The sequence below is a fragment of the Grammomys surdaster genome, unplaced genomic scaffold, assembly GCF_004785775.1.
Source record: "Grammomys surdaster isolate TR1022 unplaced genomic scaffold, NIH_TR_1.0 125672, whole genome shotgun sequence".
NCBI lineage: Eukaryota > Metazoa > Chordata > Mammalia > Rodentia > Muridae > Grammomys > Grammomys surdaster.
Genome location: NW_021620509.1, coordinates 816,329 through 837,205, shown reverse-complemented (window position 1 = coordinate 837,205; position 20,877 = coordinate 816,329). Strand labels below are relative to the sequence as shown.

Here is a 20,877-nt window from a genome sequence, read left to right as displayed (position 1 = left end):
AAAAAAAAAAAAAAAAAAAAAAAAAAAAAAAAAAAAAAAAAAAAAAAGAAACATGTACTATTCCTTAACTTTATAGGACATTTAAAAGCTCATACTGGATTGCCTGAACCCTAGTGAGAGCAATGCCACAGCAGATTTGTATACCAGGCAGGTTATAGGCCTTACACAGGAAAAATTGGCCACACAATCTCATTCTTTTATCATCAAAAATAGTAATAGCTTGAGACAACAATTTGGTACTTCTAGAGAATGGGCATGTCAATTGTAAAAACTTGTTCTCAATGTCCTCAATTTCTTCATAAAGGTATTAATTGAGAACTTATTCCTAATCAATTACAGCAAATGGATGTTACTCATTTCTGATTTTGGAAAATTAAAATATGCACATGCGACTTGACACCTTTTCAGGCTTTCTAGTTGCAACTGCTTTAACATGAGAAGCAACTAAAAATATAATTAGTCATTGCCTACACTGTTTTTCTATGCTGGTCATTCCAAATCAGATAAAAACAGATAATGGAACTGGCTATTGCAGGTATGCATTTGAGACATTCTGTTGACAATTCAATATTACCTATATTACTAGGATTCCCTATAGCCCAATGGGACAAGGGATTGTTGAACATGTGCATTGCACTCTGAAAAATTGGCGTTTAAAAACAAAAGGGGGTGGGATATAGCCTCTATGATCACTGAAAGCACACCTTGCTTTTGTCTTATTTATTTTACATTTTTTACAAACGGATGCTAAAGGTCAGTCTGCAGCGGATTGCCACTGGCATCCAGTCACTTCCAGATCATTTTCCATGTTTAAGTGGCAAGACTCCCTAACTAACACATGGAATGGTTCTGACTGTGTTTTAATTTGGGAACAAGGTTCTGTCTATGTTTTATGTTTTTTTCACAAAAAGAAAATGAAGCTTGATGGCTGCCTGAAAGATTGGTTCGTCAAGTGGACACAGATCCTGAGCTTTCTAATGATTATGATACTAATGATGAAGACGGCTCAGAATCCCTACCAGTCAGCTGAGTTAACCTAGAGTTCTTACTGGAGAACAACTGGAGAGCAAGTATTTTCTATCAATACCCAAAGCCATCCCCCACATATCTGGTAGCCAGACTTTGTGTTTGATCTTTGCCAATTAGCAACTGGATTAGATACCTGGGACATTCCTGCTTACAACTTTAATTTTTACACTGCTTGGACCATTAATTATAATTTTGTTGCTTTTAACTTTTGGACCTTGTACTTAAACACATTGGTTGCCTTCATACAGGATCACTCTCAGCAAGCTCAGCTATTCACCATGACAGTTATCCATTGCTATGAAGAAATGCATTGAGTGCATATTCATATGTCCTTCGTGGCTTTGGTCTGTATGGGAAAGAGTGTGCATGCTACAGAAGGCTGGTACTCAGAGACGGGTAAGAGTGTTGTTGAGCTCCTATTGACCTAAGACAGAGACATACATCAACGCTATGTTTGCACTCCTTGACAGGTAAGAAGGAGCAATATAGACACAGAAATAAGCCAGACATGGTCGCCTGGTCACTCTTTACCCTAGATGGGATTACAGAAAATAAGAAATCTTGTGCCCCCATCATGGTAGTGGTACTGTTCATCTTTAAAAAACAAAAAAGGGGGAATTGTGCCCTTCCCAGCCTTGAGCAGGCTGAATAGACCTTGCTTGCCACAATGGATCTTAACGACCCAGGTGGACTCATCTGCTCTGGCTGCACATGCAACTTGTACAGGAACTTAGAAGAAAGACTGCCTGCTGAGCCTGCTTTGTGACATAATCCGGCTGAAACAAAGGATGGGTTGGTGGGCTTCCCCTATATAAACTCAGTGCTGAATATTAAACTTTGAGCCTTGATCAGAAACTTTATCTTGGCTTCATGCTTCTCCTTCTACCCCTCCTCTCTTTTTCATTTCCAGCCCCCCTTTCAGGTAAACCCAGTTCATCCATGGCCACTGGATGGCTACCCTGAACTATCTTTCCAGCTCCCAAATGTATATGTTCTTTAAAATGAGAAACAAAGCTGGGTGGTTGTGGCACATACTTTTGGTCCCAGCACTTGGGAGGCAGAGGCAGGAGAATCTCTGAGTTTGAGGCCAGCCTGGTCTCTACCCAAGTACATGCATACACGGGTATTTGAGTGCATGTGTGATGCCTACACATGAACGTGTAGAGTGTTCTTCCCAGTGCACATGCTGGCGGCAGAAAGAAGACTTCCTGTTGTCTCTGTCAGTTGCCATTGTATGCCCTTGAGGCAGGGCTCTCACTGAAAGAGAAGCTATTACTTTCAGCTAGACAAGCCAGCTGAGCTGCTCTCAGGATCTTCCTGTCTCTGCCTCCCAGTGTTGGGATTGCAGGCACATACAGACAGCCTCATCTGACTTTTTATGTAGCTTCTGAGAATTGGAACTTAGATACATTTACCCACTCAGCCATCTCCCCAGTTTTTATTTTCTACATTTTGGGGAGTTTTGAGACAGGGTTTCACTGAAGCTCAGGCTGACCTGGAATTTCTACCTCCACCTCCCAAGAGCTGGGATGATACGTGCTTTATTCACATGATGCTAGGGATGGAATCCAGAGCTTCTGAATGCTAGACAAGCACTCTACCAACTCAGCCCAGTCCCAGCTCACAGTTCAAATATTTTTTTAAAGTATTTATTTATTTATTTATTTATTTACTTTGATTTCACGTGCATTAGTGTTCTGTCTGCACTGTATGTTTGTGTGAGGATGTCAGATCCCCTGGAACTGGAGTTACAGACAGTCTCAAACTGCAATATGGGTGCTGGGAATTGAACCTAGATCCTCTGGAAGAGCAGTCAGTGTCAATTAACCACTGAGCAATCTCTCCAGCCCTACACTTCAAATATTTTAAGCTTCACAACACTTTTAGAAATAACCAGAAAGTCCACCATCCCTTACCTGACAATCTGGACATGTTTTAGAGGCCAGAGTTTGTCACCTGGGATATATATGTTGACTGCATCTGTGCAGGGTCCCCCTGAAATCCCAGACTGTGTCACTGTTTGGCTCTCTGGAGACAAGGTCTTGTTATTCTGGCCAGACTGGCACCACACTCTCCACCCTCCTGCTGCCTCTTGTAAGTGCTGGGACTGGGATGGCAGAGGTTTACCACCATGCCTGGTACTAACATCTCACACTCTTCAAATTTTGATATATTTTAGCCAGGTGTGCTGGTGCACCTGTTTAATTCCAGCACTGGGATGCAGAGACAGGAGGACCTCTGGAAGTTAAAGGCTACCCTGGCTTACACAGTAAATACCAGGATTGCCAGTACTACACAGAGACACCCTATCAAAAATATCTTTTTTCAGTGTGTACATGTTTGTGAATGCAGGTGTGTGCCTGGCTAAATGTGGTCTCGGCACTCAGTAAGTTTCAGGTCTGAGTTTGTAGATGAGTGTTAGTGTGTACAAGGTCCTGGGTTTCATATCCAACACACAACTGTATGAGATGGTCCTGGGTTTCATACCCAACACACAACTGTATGAGATGGCCCAGAAAGCAAAAGCACTTGCCATGAGGCTTGAAGGTTTGAACTCAAATGCAAGAAGGAAAGAATTGACCCCCTCAAGTTACTGGAGCTATAGAGATGGCTCAGTGGTTAAGAGCTCTGGCTGCTCTTGCAGAGGACCCAGGTTCTGTTCCCAGCACCTACCTGATAGCTCACAACCACCTTTAATTCCAGTTCCAGGGGAACTAACAACTTCTTCTGGTCTCTACAGTCATCTGCGATGGCATGCTGCACATAAACTCACCTAGGCACACACATCCATGTAAATTAAATGAATAATTTTTTTAAAGCCAGATTCAGAGTCTAAGTCCTTTGGTGTTTTGGTTTTTAGGTCTGAGAATGTTCAGCCTGCATTAGTTACTTTAAAAGTGCTATAAACTTTAGGTTCAATGCTGTTATGTTACTTCCAGTTAGCAGAGCCTCTGTATAATGTTGGAAACACTTGGCTTCTGCTGCTGAACTTACCAAACATGATGTAGTACTGAGACTTTCCATTCATATTCTTCTGATCCAGGTCAGACGGGAACACCTTGATGTAACCACCACCACAGTCCATCTTCTGCTCATGCTTCACCGTGTACTGGATGACTAGGGTCTTCCCTTTGTTGCTGAATGGCTTGAAGCTCGCAGAGATGGCGTAGAATCGGCTATTCTGGGTTGTCTGCAGGCCTTCCAACAGAAAGCATGCATGAGTGAGTCAGAATGACATTGCACTCAATATCCTGTAGGGACCTCCAACTCATGTCCCCACTGACCCCTAGTAACAGAGATTTGCACTGAACCACTGAGCACAAGTCACAAAGGCCTATAACCTTCCTGGTATACAAATCTGCTCTGGCATTGCCCTCACTAAGGGGTCCAGGCAGTCCAGTATGCGCTCTTAGATGTCCTACAAAATAAGGAACTGTATGTTCTCTTAAATTGAGTTGTATTTGCATAAGTAATTGCAAATTGAGAATTAGCAGTATCTAAAGAAGGAACAGTTTCAAGTAGTTGTAAACTATGTGAGCTATAGACTGGCTATCAGGATACCAATTAAAAGCTTGGTTTTTCAGCAGTTCAAAACCAGCAGCTACAGCACGTAGTTCAATTATTTGTGCTGAAGCAGGAGGAAACTCAAGAGAATGAACATGCGATCCTATCACGTATGCTGCCTTCCCATTAGATGAGCCATCTGTAAGCACAGTAAGCACATTTTCTATGGGCTGCATGCGTAAACTTATAGGAAATACAAAAGCATGCATAGAGGAAAACTGTAACAACTTATCTTTTGGATAATGATTATCAATTTTGCCTGAAAAGTTTGCACATGCAATAGGCCAAATATCAGTATTCTGCAATGACCAATTTAACTGCTGTTTGGAATAAGGAATAAATATTTCATCAGGTTCTTTCCCAAAATATTTTCTTGATTCTATTCTACAATTCTCCATTAACAAAGCTACAGCTTCATAATAGGGTGTAAAAACTTTACTTGGAGATGAAGGAAGATGAATCCACATTAATGGTCCATTTTGCCAAAGGACTGCTGTGGGCGCATGAGTTGTAGCAAGGACGCAAGCAGCCAACAATTGGTTACAGTCTATATAATGTATCTGCTGTTGGCTAACAGCTTCCTCCACCTTCTGCAAAGCTATCCGTCCCTCATCAGTTAACTGTTGAGGGGAATTAGGATTTGCATCCCCCTTGAGGGTATCAAACAGAGGTTTAAGTTCTCCTATGGTAAGCTTCAGATGAGGTCTTACCCAATTAATATCTCCTAACTACTTTTGAAAATCATTAAAAGCGCACACCATTAACAGGCTGTCTGCTTCCAAGACCCTCTGCTCCACACGCCTTTGTGCATGATGCAAGCTTTGCTAGGGCCCAGTGGGTGAGGCGCTTACAGCCAAGCCTGACCACCTGATTACACTTTTGGGAACACATGAGTGGAAAGAGGGAGACACCTTCCAAAGCTGTCTTCTAATTTTCACATGCATGTGATGACACGTGTGTATGCACACTCATACACATACACACAGCTAATTTTTTAAAGAAAAGACTCTTATTAGTTTTTTATTTTGTTAAGACATAGTTTACCTGTGTAGCCCTGGGTGTCCAGGAACTCCATCTCTAGACCAAGATTGTCCTCAAACTCAGAGACCCACCTGCCTCTGTATCCCAAGTGCTGAGAGTAAAGGCATTTGCCAATACTGCCCAGCTTGTCATTTTGTTTGAATTGCTGTTGTTTTTTATACTGGGGACAGAGGGGACACAGGACCTGACACATACTTAGCACCTGCTCTCTCTCTCTGGGCACACCCTCAGTCCTACCATTGGGATACTTTAGGTTACAAAATTACCTTCTGGAGATGTGGCTCAGTTTTAAGCTCAGCTAGTGTGCATGAGGGCTGGGGTTCCATTCCCAGCATCATATAAAGTGGGTTTGATGGCACACATCCATGCATTTGGGAGGAAGAAACAGGAGGGTCAGAAGTTTGAAGTCAGCCTCAGGTGCATGGCAATTTGAGGCTAGCCTGGGTTACATGAAGCACCGTCTGAAAAATCAATACAACTGAAAATCAACACAACATGCCCATAAGATGTCTCAGCCGGTCAAGGTACTTGCTGCCAAGTCTGAACTTGGTGAAAGGAGAAAACTGATTCTTACATGTTGTCCTGTGACCTCTACATGTGTCTTGGCATGTACACACACACTTAAAAAGCAGGGGTTGGAGAGACGGCTGAAGATTGAGGATGTGAGAGTCCTCACAGAGGTGGCAACAAGAGGTCCTGAGTTTTAATCCCTAGGGCTCACTTAAAAAAGACTTAAAAGTGGTGTCCAGAAAAACCCTGTCTCAAAAAAGAAAACAGAACAATCTAGGTGTGGCTGCACGTGCCTGTAATTCACCATGTGTGTTTGTGTGTGTATGTATATACATGTGTGTGTATTTGTGTGCATGTGTATGTATGTGTGCATGTGTGAGTGTGTGCATGTGTGTATGTGTGCATTTGTATGTATGTATGTGTGCATGTGTGTGTACACATGTGTATGTATTTGTGTGTATGTGTTTGAGTGTGTGTGCATGTGTGTGTGAGGTGGAGACTGGAGGAAGCTGGGGCTCCATGGTCATCACTCAAACTCCAGGTTCAGTGAGGAAGTAAGGCTCAGTCTTAGGGAGTCAGGAGAGTTTGGGGTTATTTGATTGGTTGGTTTATTTTGAGACAGGGTCTCACTATGTAGTTCTGAGTGTCCTAGACTTGCTGTGTAGACCAGTCTGGTTTCAAACCAAAGATCCACCTGCCTCCACCTCTGCAGTTATGGGATTTTAGACACAAGCCACTTTTTACCAGCCACATTGGTTTTGTTTTGTGTGCTTTAATATTTTAAACTATTTATTTTACATATAGAATGTCCACGCAAGGTGTCCACTCTGGGCTCCTTAGTCACTCATGGACTCGTGTGTGTACACCTGCATGCACCTGTGCATATACCACACACCTCTAGATATAATATGTAAAAGCTTAATTTTGCTTCCTTAGTAGAGCAAGAATATACAACGAAGGTTGTATAGCTACTAAAGAAAATAAAACACTACTTTTTAAGACAGGCTCTCATGTAACCTAGGCTAGCCTAAAACTCCCTATTTCACCAAGTATTTTAGTCAGTTTCTATTTCTGTGATGAACACTATGACCAAAAGCAACTTGAGGAGAAAGGGTTTGTTTCATCTTACGGCTTGTAGTCCATCCTGAAAGGAAGTCAGGGAAGAATCCTGGAGGCAGGAGCTGATGCAGAGGCCATGCTGCTTATAAGACTCGTGGCTTACTCACTCAGCCTGTTTTCTTATAGAACCCAAGACCACCAGCCCAGAGTGACATTGTCCACAATGGGTTGGGCCCTCCCCCATCAATCACTAATTAATGAATGCCTCACAGGGGCCTCTACAGGCCGGTCCTATTGAGGCATCTTTTCAGTTGTGGTTCCACTGTGTCAGATGACCAAAGCTTGTGCCAGATTGACATAAAGCCAGACAGCACAGCGGGAGTGGCCTTGTACCCCTCAAGCTCTTTCCAGTACCTCCAGAGTGCTGCAATGACAGCCATGAGCCATAATGGCCAATTCCAAACGTCTTTGTTTTCCTTTGCTACCTGAAGATGGTTTAATAGTGCATGTGTCACATCCTAACACTCTAGAAGCTGAGGCAGATACATGGTAAACTCCAGGCCAGGCAGGGATACTAAGACCCTATCTCAAAAAATGGAATGGAATGGAATGAAATGAAATAAAACTAGGGGCTGGAGTGATGGCTCAGCAGTTAAGAGCCCTGGCTGCTCTTGCCAAGGACCTAGGTTTGATTCCCAGCATCCACATGGTGGCTCACAACAGGTTGTAACTACAGTTCCAGGGGATCCAATACCCTCTTCTTACTTCTTTAGGCACCAGTTGAGCACACAAGTCTGCAAGACATTCTACACATAAAATAAATAATTTAAAATATTAAAACACACAAAACCAATGTGGCTGGTAAAAAGTGGCTTGTGTCTAAAATCCCATAACTGCAGAGGTGGAGGCAGGTGGATCTTTGGTTTGAAACCAGACTGGTCTACACAGCAAGTCTAGGACACTCAGAACTACATAGTGAGACCCTGTCTCAAAATAAACCAACCAATCAAACAACCCCAAGTTGTCCACCAATTAAAACTTGGAATAGGGCCGGGCGGTGGTGGCGCACACGCCTTTAATCCCAGCACTTGGGAGGCAGAGGCAGGTGGATTTCTGAGTTCGAGACCAGCCTGGTCTACAGAATGAGTTCCAGGACAGCCAGGGCTACACAGAGAAACCCTGTCTCAAAAAACCAAAAAAAAAAAAAAAAAAAAAAAACACCTCGGAATAGTTTTTCTTTCTTTTTGTTTGTCTCTCCACAGAGAGCTGGCTGGTCTGAAACTCATCTATATCTGCTTACCTCTGCCTCCCATGTGCTGGGACCAAAGGTCCTGTTGCACCCAGCTCTTTCATTGATTTGAGTTTACTTTGTATACGTGTTAGGGTAAGAGAAGTATGTGTCACAGCACATACGTGAGAGTCAGAGAACAAGTGTGGAGAATCGGGTCTCTCCATCCACCATGTAGATGGCAGGCTTCAAACTCAGAGTGAGGTCTGGAGGCATGCTCCTTTACCCACTGACTCACTTCAGCAGCCCAGACTTGGGTATTCATCCACACATCCAAGCCTCAGCTCAAAGCTGGCTCCCTACTCTGACATGTCTCTCTCTTCTTTTTTCTCATGGGATTCAGATCCCCCATCCTACTCCTACCTCAGGCACCAGGCAGGCCCAAGGGCCCTATTCTCTCCTGTCATCTCCACCTCCATCTTAATTCCCTGAATCTTTCCATCTGTGACTACGAAGCTAAGGTCCCTGGAGACCACACAGGGGAAATCTAGATTTCCAGAGCCTGGTGCCAGGCCTGCTGCTCTTCATGCTCAACGGGGTTTAAAGGAAATGGATAAGATACAAATTCTTTGAAAGGGAGACAGAGACAGACAGTGGGCAAACAGCAGCCACGCCTTCTGGCTCATTCATGCCATAGCTGGCTCTTTTTACCCACTTCAGTCATAAAGCTGGAAGAGTTTTGTTTCTGAATTATTTTATATAACTATCTTACTACCCCTCCCCCACATAAGGTCTCACTTTGTACCCCTGGTTGTTCTACATTCACTATGTAGACCAGGGTGGCCTCACACTCACAGAGATCCTCCTGTTTCTGTTTCCTGAGTTCTGGGATTAAAAGCCTTTGCCACCAGGCCCCTTACCTGGAACTTAGAACCCTCACCCTATACCTTCCTCCTGCTGTCATACCCAGATTCTGTGGCGCTTCGGTTTTGTGCATGCTAGGCAAGACAGCTCCAGCTGGACTCTAGATGGTGGATATTTTAGACCTAGTGTGTCACCCAGTCTCTGTCTCAATTCTTTGACTACTTTGTAACATCCACGGGACTACTATGTATCAATATGTAAATGAGCAGATGTGACTGCTTCATCTATGTTACAGACACTTCAATAAAAATTTCCTCCAGCCTGGTCTATAGAGTGAGTTCCAGGACAGCCAGGGCTACACAGAGAAACCCTGTCTTGAAAAACCAAAAAAAAAAAAAAAAAAAAAAAAAAATCCAGTGGGCTTAAGAGATGGCTCAGAGGTTAAGAGCACCGTCTGTTCTTTCAAAGCTCTTGAGTTCAATTCCCCGATACGATACCACATGGTGGCCCACAACCATCTATAATGAGATCTAGTGCTTTCTTTTAGCCTGCAGGCAGAATGCTGCATAGATAATAAACAAATCTTTTAAAAACAAACAAACAAACAAACAAACACTTCCCAGCATAATGACTCACACCAGTGAAACAACCAAGCGTGGGACTGACTGAGGCAGGACTTGGAGTTCAAGGCCAGCCCAGGCTTCATAGACCCTGTCTCAGATAAACCAAGTCTTATTTTTCCAGACGACTTCTCATGTATCCTGGGTTAACCTTGAACTTGCAATGTAGCTAAAAAATTACTCTGGCCTTTTCAATTCTCTTGCCATTTTTCTTGAGTGTGCACTACACCCCATTTAGGCTGTACTGGAGCTGGGATCCAGGACTTCATAGATGTTAGACAAACATATTAGCCTAGCTGATTTTGTTGGTACATGCCTTTAATCCCAGCACTCAAGAGGCAGTGGAAGGGGCAGGCAGATTTTAGTGAGTTTCTGGACAGTCAGGGATACATAGAGAGAGACCCTAGCTCAAAACAAACAAAACTAAACTAAATAAAATACAATTTACATTGATTTATTTATTTTGTGGGGTTGGAGCATGTGGCAAGGTTAAAGGACAACTTGTAGGTGTAGGTTCTCTCCTTCCACCCTGTAGGTTCTGGGGATCAAACTTAGGTCACCAAGCTTGGCCACAGGCCAATCTTGCTGCCCCCACTTTTCATTTTGATTTCCCCTTTTTTTTTTTTTTTTTTTTTGGTTTGGTTTTTCGAGACAGGGTTTCTCTGTGTAGTCCTGGCTGTCCTGGAACTCACTCTGTAGACCAGGCTAGCCTCGAACTCTCGAACTCAGAAATCCGCCTGCCTCTGCCTCCCAAGTGCTGGGATTAAAGGCGTGCGCCACCACCGCCCGGCTGATTTCCCCTTTTTTTTCTTTTGTGACAAGATCTGGCTGTATCTTAGGGTGGCCCAGAGCTCACTCTAGCCAGGCTGGTCTTGTATTTGTGATTTTCCTGCCTCACGGAGACCCTAGAGTGCTAGGATCCCAGGTTGTGCTACAGCCTGGTTCCAATTTTCATCAAGTGAGGTGATTTTGGGCAACTACTGAAAAATGCCAACACAATTATTTCTGTTAACCCAGTTGTCATTCCAGCACTTTCTGAGCATCTCCACTGTCATTCCAGTCCGCACTCAGAGTGCATACTGCCCCCAAACCCAAACATACATAGATACGGAAAAAGTAATCAACACTTGGGAGGTTGGGAGTTAGAGCCATCTAGGGCTGCATAAGACTGCTCAAAAACTAAAACCAAAATACTCTTCACTCAATCTTAAACTAATGTAAACCCAAACAGGGTAATGCAGAGCCTGCATGTGCCTCAGTGTCCTGGCTTGAACGGTGGGTGCGCAGTCAGGGTGCCGTGCGGTTTCTAACTCTACTCTATTTGCTCCCGATTCTACACTAACCTTTGTCTTTCTCTTTATGCCCATAGAACTTCCCCGATGAGACTCTGAAGTGCCCGAACTGGGAGTCATTGGTGGACTGGACCCAGCGGTTCCTCCAGCGCTCTGTGGGGAGACAGGAGGGTTAGGGGTGCAAAGTACACGGGTCCAGATGACAGATGGTGGACGCCAAGGCACAAGCCAGCCACCACGGTAATCGCCTTCACCTCCGTCTAGAAACTCCTCCTGGAAGTACACAGTGGCTAGTGCCACGCGCAGCACGCAGATGGCCCAGAGCGACACGCGAGCCGAGACCATGGCTGCCCGTGCTACTACAGCTCTCTGCTCTCAGGCGTCGGTAGCGCCTGAGGGGCGCAACTCAGAAACTACAACTCCCGGCATGCCTTTGGGATTATGACCTGAGGCCGCTGAATGGGCGCGCTAGAATTACTGGTCCCGTGACGCCCCGCGATTGTGACCTGAGGCGTTCATTGGTGGATGGAGCGCGATGGCCGACGGGAAATGTAGTCTCTCGAGTCTCTGGCGCGGTCTCCTGGGGCAACCTCACACTGGGGCCTATACTTTGAGGCCGAAGCCTGGCGGGAAGAAACCAACGCGGCTACTCAGGTGACCTTACAGTGATCAGCTGGGTCGACGAGGGGTTGCAGGAAAGGGGGCGGCATTCCCACACCTGAGTTTCCAGATCTGGAGGGCGTTGGAGCATGATCCCGTAGGACTTGCTAACAAAAGCGAGGAAACTGAGTGTCAGCAGTGTGTAATACTTAGTGCCTTATTTTTGTGTTCTGTTAGTCGATTGAGACTGCATCTCAGGTAACGCAGGCTGGCGTAGAGCTCCCTGTGTAGTAGAGGTTGGCCATCAACTCTTGCTCTTCCTGCACCAATACCCAAGTGCTGGGATTTCAGTCACTCACCCCCACGCTCGTGAATATATAAAACTTTTAAAGAAGCATATATAGTAGGTTTTTACATTTATTTATTTACGTCTGGTCAGAGGAATCAATTCTCTCCTTCCATCACGTGGGTTCTGGTAATTCAGCCATGAGAAAGGGCTGAGCCAGTTCCCTTCCCCTCTGTTTTAAAAGTTGAGTAATATCCTACCCTTTGAATGGTTCACTCAGTAGTTCATAGGCATGAGGGTTGTTTCCGTTTTGTATGTTTTGAATGATCTATGAACGTTCGCATACATTTCCGTTTCTCTTGGGCTCCATCTGAGTGGAACTGCTGTCTTACATAGTAACTCCAGGTCAATTGCCTTGTATCTTTTTTTTTCTTTCCTTTCCTTTATTATTGTTTGTGGAGACTAACCTTGTTCAAACTCTAGCGGGCAGTGTGATTTTCTACCACATGGGAGCTTTTGAATGCAGGAGAGGAACTTAACGGACTTTTAGTGCCTGTGAGATGGGAAATTAGAAAAGGTTCGAGCTCAGTCCCAGGAACACATATGGTGGAGGGTGAAAACCAATCTGCTGTTTGCTTCTGACCTCCACCTGTGGGAACACACAGGCACACACACAATAAATGAAATTCTGTCAAGTGCTAAAAATAATTTTTTGTTTTTTATTTTGTTTTGGGTTTTTTTTTTCTAAAAAGAATTTTTAATAAGAGCTGGAGAGATGGCTTAGCAAAGAGCACTGACTGCTCCTGAGTTCAATTCCTAGCAACCTCATGATGGCTTGAAACCATCTCCAATGGGATCAGAAGCTCTCCTTTGGTGTGTCTGAAGACAGTGACAGTGTACTCATATACATAAAATAAATAAAAATAAAATCTCTATTTTATTTTTTTGGTTTTTCAAGACAGGGTTTCTCTGTGTAGCCCTGGCTGTCCTGGAACTCACTTGGTAAACCAGGCTGGCCTCGAACTCAGAAATCTGCCTGCCTCTGCCTCCCAAGTGCTGGGATTAAAGGCGTGCGCCACCACCACCCAGCCTAAAAATAAAATCTTAAAAAAAAAATAGAGTAGCTGGAAGTTTGAGGCCAGCCTGATCTATACAGTGAGATCCAGAACAGTCAGGGCTACACAGAGAAACGTCTCCAATGGAAAAAAAAAAAAAACACCAAATAAAAAAAGAAAGAAAGAAAAGAAGGAAAGAAAGAAAGGAAGAAGAGGAGGTAGAAATGGCTCCACAGTCAGAGCACTGGTTGCTCTTGCAGAGGACCTGGGTTTCACACCCAGCACCCACATGGTGGCCACACCTGGCTGTAACTTTAGTTTCAAAGGATCCCACACGTCTTCTGACCTCTGAGGGAATGCTCCTGCACCCATGAGGTACACACGCTCAGCATACACACATATCCACATACATTTTTTGTTATTGTTTTGGTTTTTCAAGACAGGGTTTATCTATGTAGCCTTGGTTAGCCTGGAACTCACTCTGTAAATTAGGCTGGCCTCAAACTCAGAAATCTACCTGTCTCTGCCTCCCGAGTGCTGGATTTTTTTTTTAATTTTTTTTGGTATTTCCAAAACAGGATCTCCTTACATAGCCCTGGTTGGCAAAAAAGAGTGGGCAAAATAGAAGAGGTGTCAGGTTTTTTAAGGAAAAAAGAGCTAACCACTGAAGCTGGGTCCTTGGGGCAGCACTGGGGAAAGATAAGTGGAGAGCCACTGCCCAGGTTGGTCTTGAACCCATAAGAGATCCACCTGCCTCCTGAGTGCTGGGATTAAAAGTGTGTGACATTCCAGCTGACTGTCATGCTGCTTCTGCAGGAGGTTGGGGGGAGGCAGACCAAAGGCTGGAAAGGGACTCTGTTTCCCTTCAGGGTGTCAGATGCTGCTACACTGGACCAGAAAGGGAAAGCAGGATCTGAGACAAAGGTTGTAGTTTCCTGTCTCCTCTCTGGATACCAGGTGTACCGCCAGGACGAGTCAGGAGTGGGCTCCTCAGTGCACCTTTTCCTGCAGGGCATCTGCACACCAGCGAGAAAAGGGGCGGGAGAGCCTGGGACAAGTGAGATCCAGTCTGATGGGGAGTGAGTGCTGAGGACCTGAGGTCTGAAGAAGGGAAAGCCTTCTTCAGAGTCTTAAGAGGGGCTCTTGTAGGCAAAGGCCTTCCCCATGGTGATGTTTAGTGAAGCAGCTCTCTTTGAGACAATCCTTGTTTGTTCATATTGCTTTACTGGGGATGAATGTGAGTGCATGCACTTTATTCAGTTGAATCAGGGATTATATACCTCTTGGGGGAAGGGCGTGAGAAGACCCAGGAAGGAAAGGTCATTGGCTGAAGGCTGAGGTCATGTAGATTCCTCATTAGCATGGAGAAGGACTCCAGGTACTATGATACGGAAATGAGTACCCATGGTCCTCTCAGTTGGCTAACCTGGTTACAGGTTCCAGAGCAGGTACAGAGACAGGGACGAGTCAGCTGGACTCCTGTTCTCAAATCCCTGAGATTCCCAGGTTTCGAGCTCACTCAGCCTTACCAGTTCTTATGCCTGTCTGGTAGCTCGGTCCCACATGCCCTACAGCTTACTAAAAGAAAGACTTTTATCTGGGTGGTAGTGGCATACACCTTTGATCCCAGCACTTGGAAGCAGGTCTGGTCTAGGGTGCTTCCAGGAAAACCAAAGCTATACTGGGAAACCTTATCTTGAAAAAAAAATAAACAAAACAAAAAATAAATAAAATGCTTTTAAAGGCTGAAAACACAATCTTTGTTTTCCTAGAATGGCTTCCACAAGAAGGCCCTTTGGCCCTCGACATGGTGTTTTTGACTTCAGGGATATGTTCTTAGATAGCTCGAGGATGGAAGAGATCAGAAACTTACAAGCCCGAAGTCTTGGCCAAGTGGCACCTGGGCAGAGCAGAATCCTAAAGAAAAACCAAATGATGGACGAGAACTATTTGATGCCCAAAGAGGAGGCCATGGCGAGGAGAGGGGCGAGGCTGGGCTCGAGGGCTCCCACCATCTCCTCCAAGACCAGAGCCAGTGAGGCCCTTAGGAAACTGGCCCAGATTGAAACCAAGATCCTGAATCGGAAGCACGTCCCCACAGCTTGGTCTGACAGGGAGTCTGACTCCACAGCCAGCGAGCACAGTCTTCCTAAGAGGACAGATGCAACTTCTGTTTCTGCCCAGTATCCACACAGAACTTTTCAGAAACAAGTGTGCAAAACATCTGTGACAAAGAGCGATGGACAGAGTGGAAATGGTAGCAGGTTTCTGAAGAAGAAGGAGCTGCCCCCTGAAGCTAGGTCCCCAGGGCCGGCAGTGGGCACAGGGAAGCAGGGTCCACTGCCCACACAGAAAGAGCCCCCCAGAAAGTGTGACGCTCCTGACAGTGACGAGGAGGAGATGAAAGTGTTGCTTGGAAGCTTGATGGAATCTTCTAGAGAAAAAGAAACAAAGAGAAACCGGGAGCTCCTTGGCACCAGAGTCAGCAGGAGCAACCTTGGAAAGGAGTTCTTGGTAACGTATTCTTTTGTTGGTTTCAAGTTTTACATTTTTGTTTGTTTGTTTTTTGGTGATTCTGGGAGCAGAGCCCATTGCTTTGTTTGTACCATAGCAGACCCTCTCCCACTTCTGTACATACATGTCTGTGTGTGTATACCCCACATATGCACAGGTGCTTGCAAAGATAGAAGAGGGCATCGATCCCCTGGAGCTAGAGTTAGAGGGGTCGTGAGACGCCTGATGTGGGTGCTGGGAACCAGACTCAGGTCCCCTTCAAGAAAGAGCAGCAAATGCTTTGTCTAGCTAGTTTAGTTTGAGGTCTCAATTGAAGGACGGCCCACATTAGAGGAATTGTCTTAATTGTTTATTGCTGTAGAAGGCTTAGCCCACTGTGAACTGGTGATGCCTGTGTGGGCTTGAGTTGTGTGAGAAAGCTGGATGAGTGTGAGCTGTGGGAACAAGCTGTTGCTGTGTGACACCATTGCCAGGGAGATGTGAACAGACATCTCCTTGCTTCACACAGGAAGCCAGTGACAAATAAAAGCACAACAGGACCTAAGACCAACTTGGAGAACCAATCAGTTTATTGGGATTACTTACAGGAGTACAAATGGCTGAAAGACACTGATGGCCGGAGCCTACCCAGCACCGGTGACAGCTTGTGGTCATAAATAGAAATGCAGGGCAGCACATTGGCCATTTGGCCCTATCATTTACTAGAGCCACAGCTCTCCTTTTCTCCTAGCCTGTTGCGTGTAATTTTAATAACATGCTTGCTCTTTCTTAGTTAAGAGCTTATTCCGAGCTCTCTCAACCTCTCGCAGCTAGCCCCACCCGGCTGCCAGCGACCCCCACGGCTGTGCCCTTTCTCCTGCCCACCTTAGTTGCAGTGGATGGAAAACACCAGACAGCCTTAGTATTTTAAAACTAGCCAGATAACTCAATGGCTGGGAAAAGAATGTCTTGCCCTATCCTCCCTGGCCTCTGCCCACGGGGGAGGCTACAAACTCTTAGTGCCCCTGAGACCTACACACCTGCCGCTTCCTCCGCTCCACTGCCTGCTTTGCCTCCTCCCTCTCATCCGCTTCTCTTCCTCCTGGGACTCAGAAGTCCCACCTTTTCCCCTTTGCCCAGCGATTGGCCTCGGCCGTCTTTATTGACACAATCAAGAACCAATTAGGGAATGGGTACCTCCCCTACACTAGCCTGACTCTCCTAACCCCAGGTTTTGTAGGTTCAAGGTAGTAACAGTGAGTGTCCCCTGTGGAGCGGCCTTAAGTCCAGTTGGGAAGTTGTTTCTGTCTCTGACCACTTTTGCCGCTGTCTTGACAGCTGACACTGTTCCCACCCCCACCTCCACGCGGACAGGGTTTCTCTGTGAAGCCTTGGCTGGCCTGGAATTAGCAGGATTGACCTGGCTGGCCTCAACCTCTGATACTTGCCTGCCTCCACCTTCGAGCACTGGGATTGCAGGAGTGCATCTGGGCAGGCACTCTTCTGGCTCAGTCCTAGCGTATTTTTCCAAGTCCTGCAACAAAAGCCTTTGACATCTTCAGCAGTACAGCTTCACCATCCAGGCTTGCAGTGTCGTCAACAGCCATGGCAGTTGTTTTAGGGAGGTCACCTGCCCCAGCCTGGGAATTTCCACATCCTTAGTGCTCCTGGGAGCAGTTGTTCCACTCTCGAAAGGTCCCCATTCCCTCTGTCTCACATACAGCAGGCTCAGGCTGTCGCAGAATGTTTCCTCTGTCACCTGTGGGCATCAGCCATGTCTCCTAGGGCTCACAGCTGCGCTAGGTTGTGCCCTGTGTGGACAGGCTCTGTCCCCGTTTCTGCTGCTCTCCCACGTGTCTTGTGCTTGTCTCTGAATGAAGAGAACACACATATGTTAGTGTCATGTTCTCTGTATTTGGAGAGGACAACAGAAGAAGCACAGTCACAAACATAACTGCTGAGGTGCTTCGGAAGACCCTGGCATCTGTTCTAAATGAGTGTTCAGTGAATGCAGATCCTTGTCACACAGGAAGACACTTAGCAAACCATTTGCAAGGTCTGCTGCAGCTCAGGAAGGTTCTAGCCATTGTTTTGTTACCTGCTGGCTCCTTCTAGGGCTCTTACTTTCATAAGTCCACCATCTGTTTTCCTTACCACCCTCCCCACCATGAGCTCTGTGGAGCTGCCTCTAGATGGGGCCAGTGTGGGGGGGCAGTAATAGTTGCCCTCCTCCTTGGCTATGCCTGTGCTTGCCCCTGGCTAGGGGAGGAATCTGCACCAGGAGAGAACCATCCATGGTAACTCCGGAGACAGCTTCCCTTCCTTTGCTCACACATAATCCATTTAACCTGTCCTTGATGTTTGTTTTGTTTTGTTTGTTTGAGACAGGTTCTCTGTGTAGCCCTGGCTACCCTAGAATTCCCTATATAGACCATGCTGGCCTTGAACTCACAAGACCTACCTGTCTCTACCTCCCGAGTGCTGGGATTAAAGGCATTTGTCACCGTGCTGGACACTAACCTGTACTTGCCTAGATCCAAGTCTACAGATGGTCTTGGCCTCTGATGCTTTGGGAGCCTCCAGGAGTCCAGAAGTATCCTCCTTCCAGCATCCACAGAACCTGAGTTTTTTTTTAATGATTTATTTTTATTCTATGTGTATCTGAGTTTTACATGTATGTATGCATGCATGTATGTAAGTATGTGTGTATGTATGTATGTATGCATGTGTTAGGGTATCAGATTCCCTGGAGTTGGAGTCACAGACAGTTGTGAGCTGTCATTCTGGGTTCTGGGATTTGAACCTGAATCCTTTGGAAGAGCAGTCAGTGCTCTTAACCGCTGAGCCATCTCTCCAGCCCAATTGGGCTCTTCCAGAGGTCCTGAGTTCAATTTCCAGAAACCACATGGTGGCTCACAACCATCTGTAATGAGATCTGATGCCCTCTTCTGGTGTGTCTGAAGACAGCTGCAATGTACTCATCGCATATATAAAATTAAAAAAAAATATATTTTATGTATAGAGTATTTGCCTATGTGCACCACATGTGGCCTGGTACCTATGGAAGTCAGAAGAAGATGTCCAATCCCCTGGGACTGGAGTTGCAGATGGTTTTGAAGCAACTTGTGGATGATAGGAATTGAGCATGGTTCTGCAAGACCAGCAAGCACTCTTAACTGCTGAGTCATTTTTCCACACCCAAATCCCATATACTATTTTTTTTTTTTTTTTTTTTTTTTGAGACAGAGTTTCTCTGTGTAGCCCTGGCTGTTCTTGAACTCACTCTGTAGACCAGACTGGGCTTGAACTCTAAGAGATCCACCTGCCTCTGTCTCCCCAGGGCTGGGATTAAGTGTGTATCACCATAGCCTGTTTTCTTTCTTACTTCCTTTCCATTTATTCCTTTTATTTATTTGCATGTGTGCGTGCATGTGTGTGTGTGCGTGTGTGTGTACCTCCACCAAGTGGGTCCCAGGGTTGTATTCAGGTCCGGAGTCGTGGCAAGCACTTTTGCTCCTTGGGCTGTCCCCCAGCTAGTCTCTCCCCGCGTGCGTGGCTCTGTGGAGCGAGCGGGCGTGGCTCTGTGGAGCGAGCGGGCGTGGCTCTGTGGAGCGAGCGGGCGTGGCTCTGTGGAGCGAGCGGGCGTGGCTCTGTGGAGCGAGCGGGCTATGGCATTTACGTTTAGTAACTTCACATCCTCTCTTTTCACAAAAGTAGGGTCTGACTCCAGATCAGCCAGCAGTCCTGTCTCTGCTCAGTGCGGACCAGTCCAGCTTAAAGTCTTCTCGGCCCGTACGGTCGACTAGCATTGGTTTGAGAACTCACTCCCTACAGACTCGCAGTGCTGGGGACACAGTCTCTGTCACGGCCTCACCTTCCATCCTCGATGACATCTCCAAATCATCCTCTTCAAAGATGGGGTGTATCAAGCTGGCTTCCTCTCCCAGCAGGATGGAGGCGGAGTCTTCTGAGGAGCCAGTTTCAGAAGCTGCTGCTGACAGCCTCCATGGTAACCCATCACCTTGTGGGGAAGGGGAGCCTACCTTCAGTGTACCCAGTCTGCTGTCCCAGGGCATTGTGTAACTGGGTGGTGAGTTCGTCACACTGGCGGCAGTCAGAAGTGAGCTGCCAGTCAGAGACCAAGGCTGACACAACACACATCCCTTGGTTTCTTGAGTGTTGAGGGGACAGGCATGAACTGTCAGCCCTGGCTCTGAGCCAGTTCTCCTCACATAGCCATACATGCCATGGTCAGAGAATGGGAAACACACCCAAAAACCTAGGACTAGCCAGAGACACGGCTCAGCTCTTGCAGAAGGAAGACCCAGGTTCGTTCCCATCACTCTTATGGCAGCTCACAATTGCCTGTAACTGCAGTTCCTAGGGACCTGATGCCCTCCAGACACATGTGGTGCACTGTGTACCTGCAGACAAATAAATAAATGTAAAAAAAGAAAGTAGTCTGAAAGGTCATGGGTACTGCTGGTGTGCTAGTGCCCATCTGTCATCCTGTCATGGGAAGGTAGAGGCAGGAGGACCAGGCCTTCAAGGTCGTCATCTGACCAAATTTGATGTCCATCTGGGTTATATGTGGCCCTGCCCCTAAAACAGTCCACACCATGAGTTATTTAAGCAGTTTATTTGGCACTGCTGGGGACTGAACGAAGGGCCCCATGCATGTTAGGCAAGTACCTAGGAGCTATTTCCAGACTGGGTACTTCAGAGAACAGAGGCTGACATGGCAGAGGGTTCTGGACCACTGTGGTCTGCATGGTGGGAGTGTCTTGCTGCACTGTCACTGGGTGGGCTGAGGAAGGGCAGAAGATAGTTATGTTGAGTGGCCTTGAGGGACAGAACTGACATTTTAATAGATGGCAGTAGTCTTCCTTTCCCTGTACTAACTTTGTAGTGTTGTTCTTTGATAGTCTTTTTTTGTCTTTTGAGACACTTTTTTTTTCTGTGTAGCTCTGATTGTCCTAGAACTTGCTCTGTAGACCAGGCTGGTCTTGAACTCACAGAGATCCATCTGCCTCTGTTTCTTGAATGCTGTAGTTAAAGGTGTGTACCATCATGCCTGGCTTCTTTTTCTTTTCTTTCTTTTATTTTTAAAAAGATTTATTTATATATTTTTATGTATATGTGTACTTTGTCTGCATATATATCTGCACACCAGATCCTATTATAGTCGGTTTTGAGCTACCATGTTGGTGCTGGGAATTGAATTCAAGACTTCTGG

General features: G+C 46.0%; 2 protein-coding genes across 2 annotated transcripts in view; one reads left to right on the top strand and one right to left on the bottom strand.

The window, feature by feature from the left end:
- Nucleotides 1-11,742, bottom strand: part of Calr3 (calreticulin 3) — a 33,442-nt gene extending 21,700 nt beyond the window's left edge. Inside the window, exons 1-3 of the mRNA XM_028787810.1 lie at nt 11,462-11,742; nt 11,259-11,360; nt 4,024-4,227 (exon numbers count right to left, since the gene is read on the bottom strand). Of these exons, the coding sequence (XP_028643643.1) occupies nt 4,024-4,227; nt 11,259-11,360; nt 11,462-11,552 (397 nt within the window). The 5' untranslated portion in view covers nt 11,553-11,742. The remainder of the gene's footprint in view (nt 1-4,023; nt 4,228-11,258; nt 11,361-11,461) is intronic.
- Nucleotides 11,743-11,757: 15 nt separating this feature from the next.
- CUNH19orf44 (chromosome unknown C19orf44 homolog) overlaps nt 11,758-20,877 on the top strand; it is a 19,455-nt gene continuing 10,335 nt past the window's right edge. Inside the window, exons 1-3 of the mRNA XM_028787809.1 lie at nt 11,758-11,861; nt 14,921-15,662; nt 19,359-19,650. Of these exons, the coding sequence (XP_028643642.1) occupies nt 14,922-15,662; nt 19,359-19,650 (1,033 nt within the window). The 5' untranslated portion in view covers nt 11,758-11,861; nt 14,921. The remainder of the gene's footprint in view (nt 11,862-14,920; nt 15,663-19,358; nt 19,651-20,877) is intronic.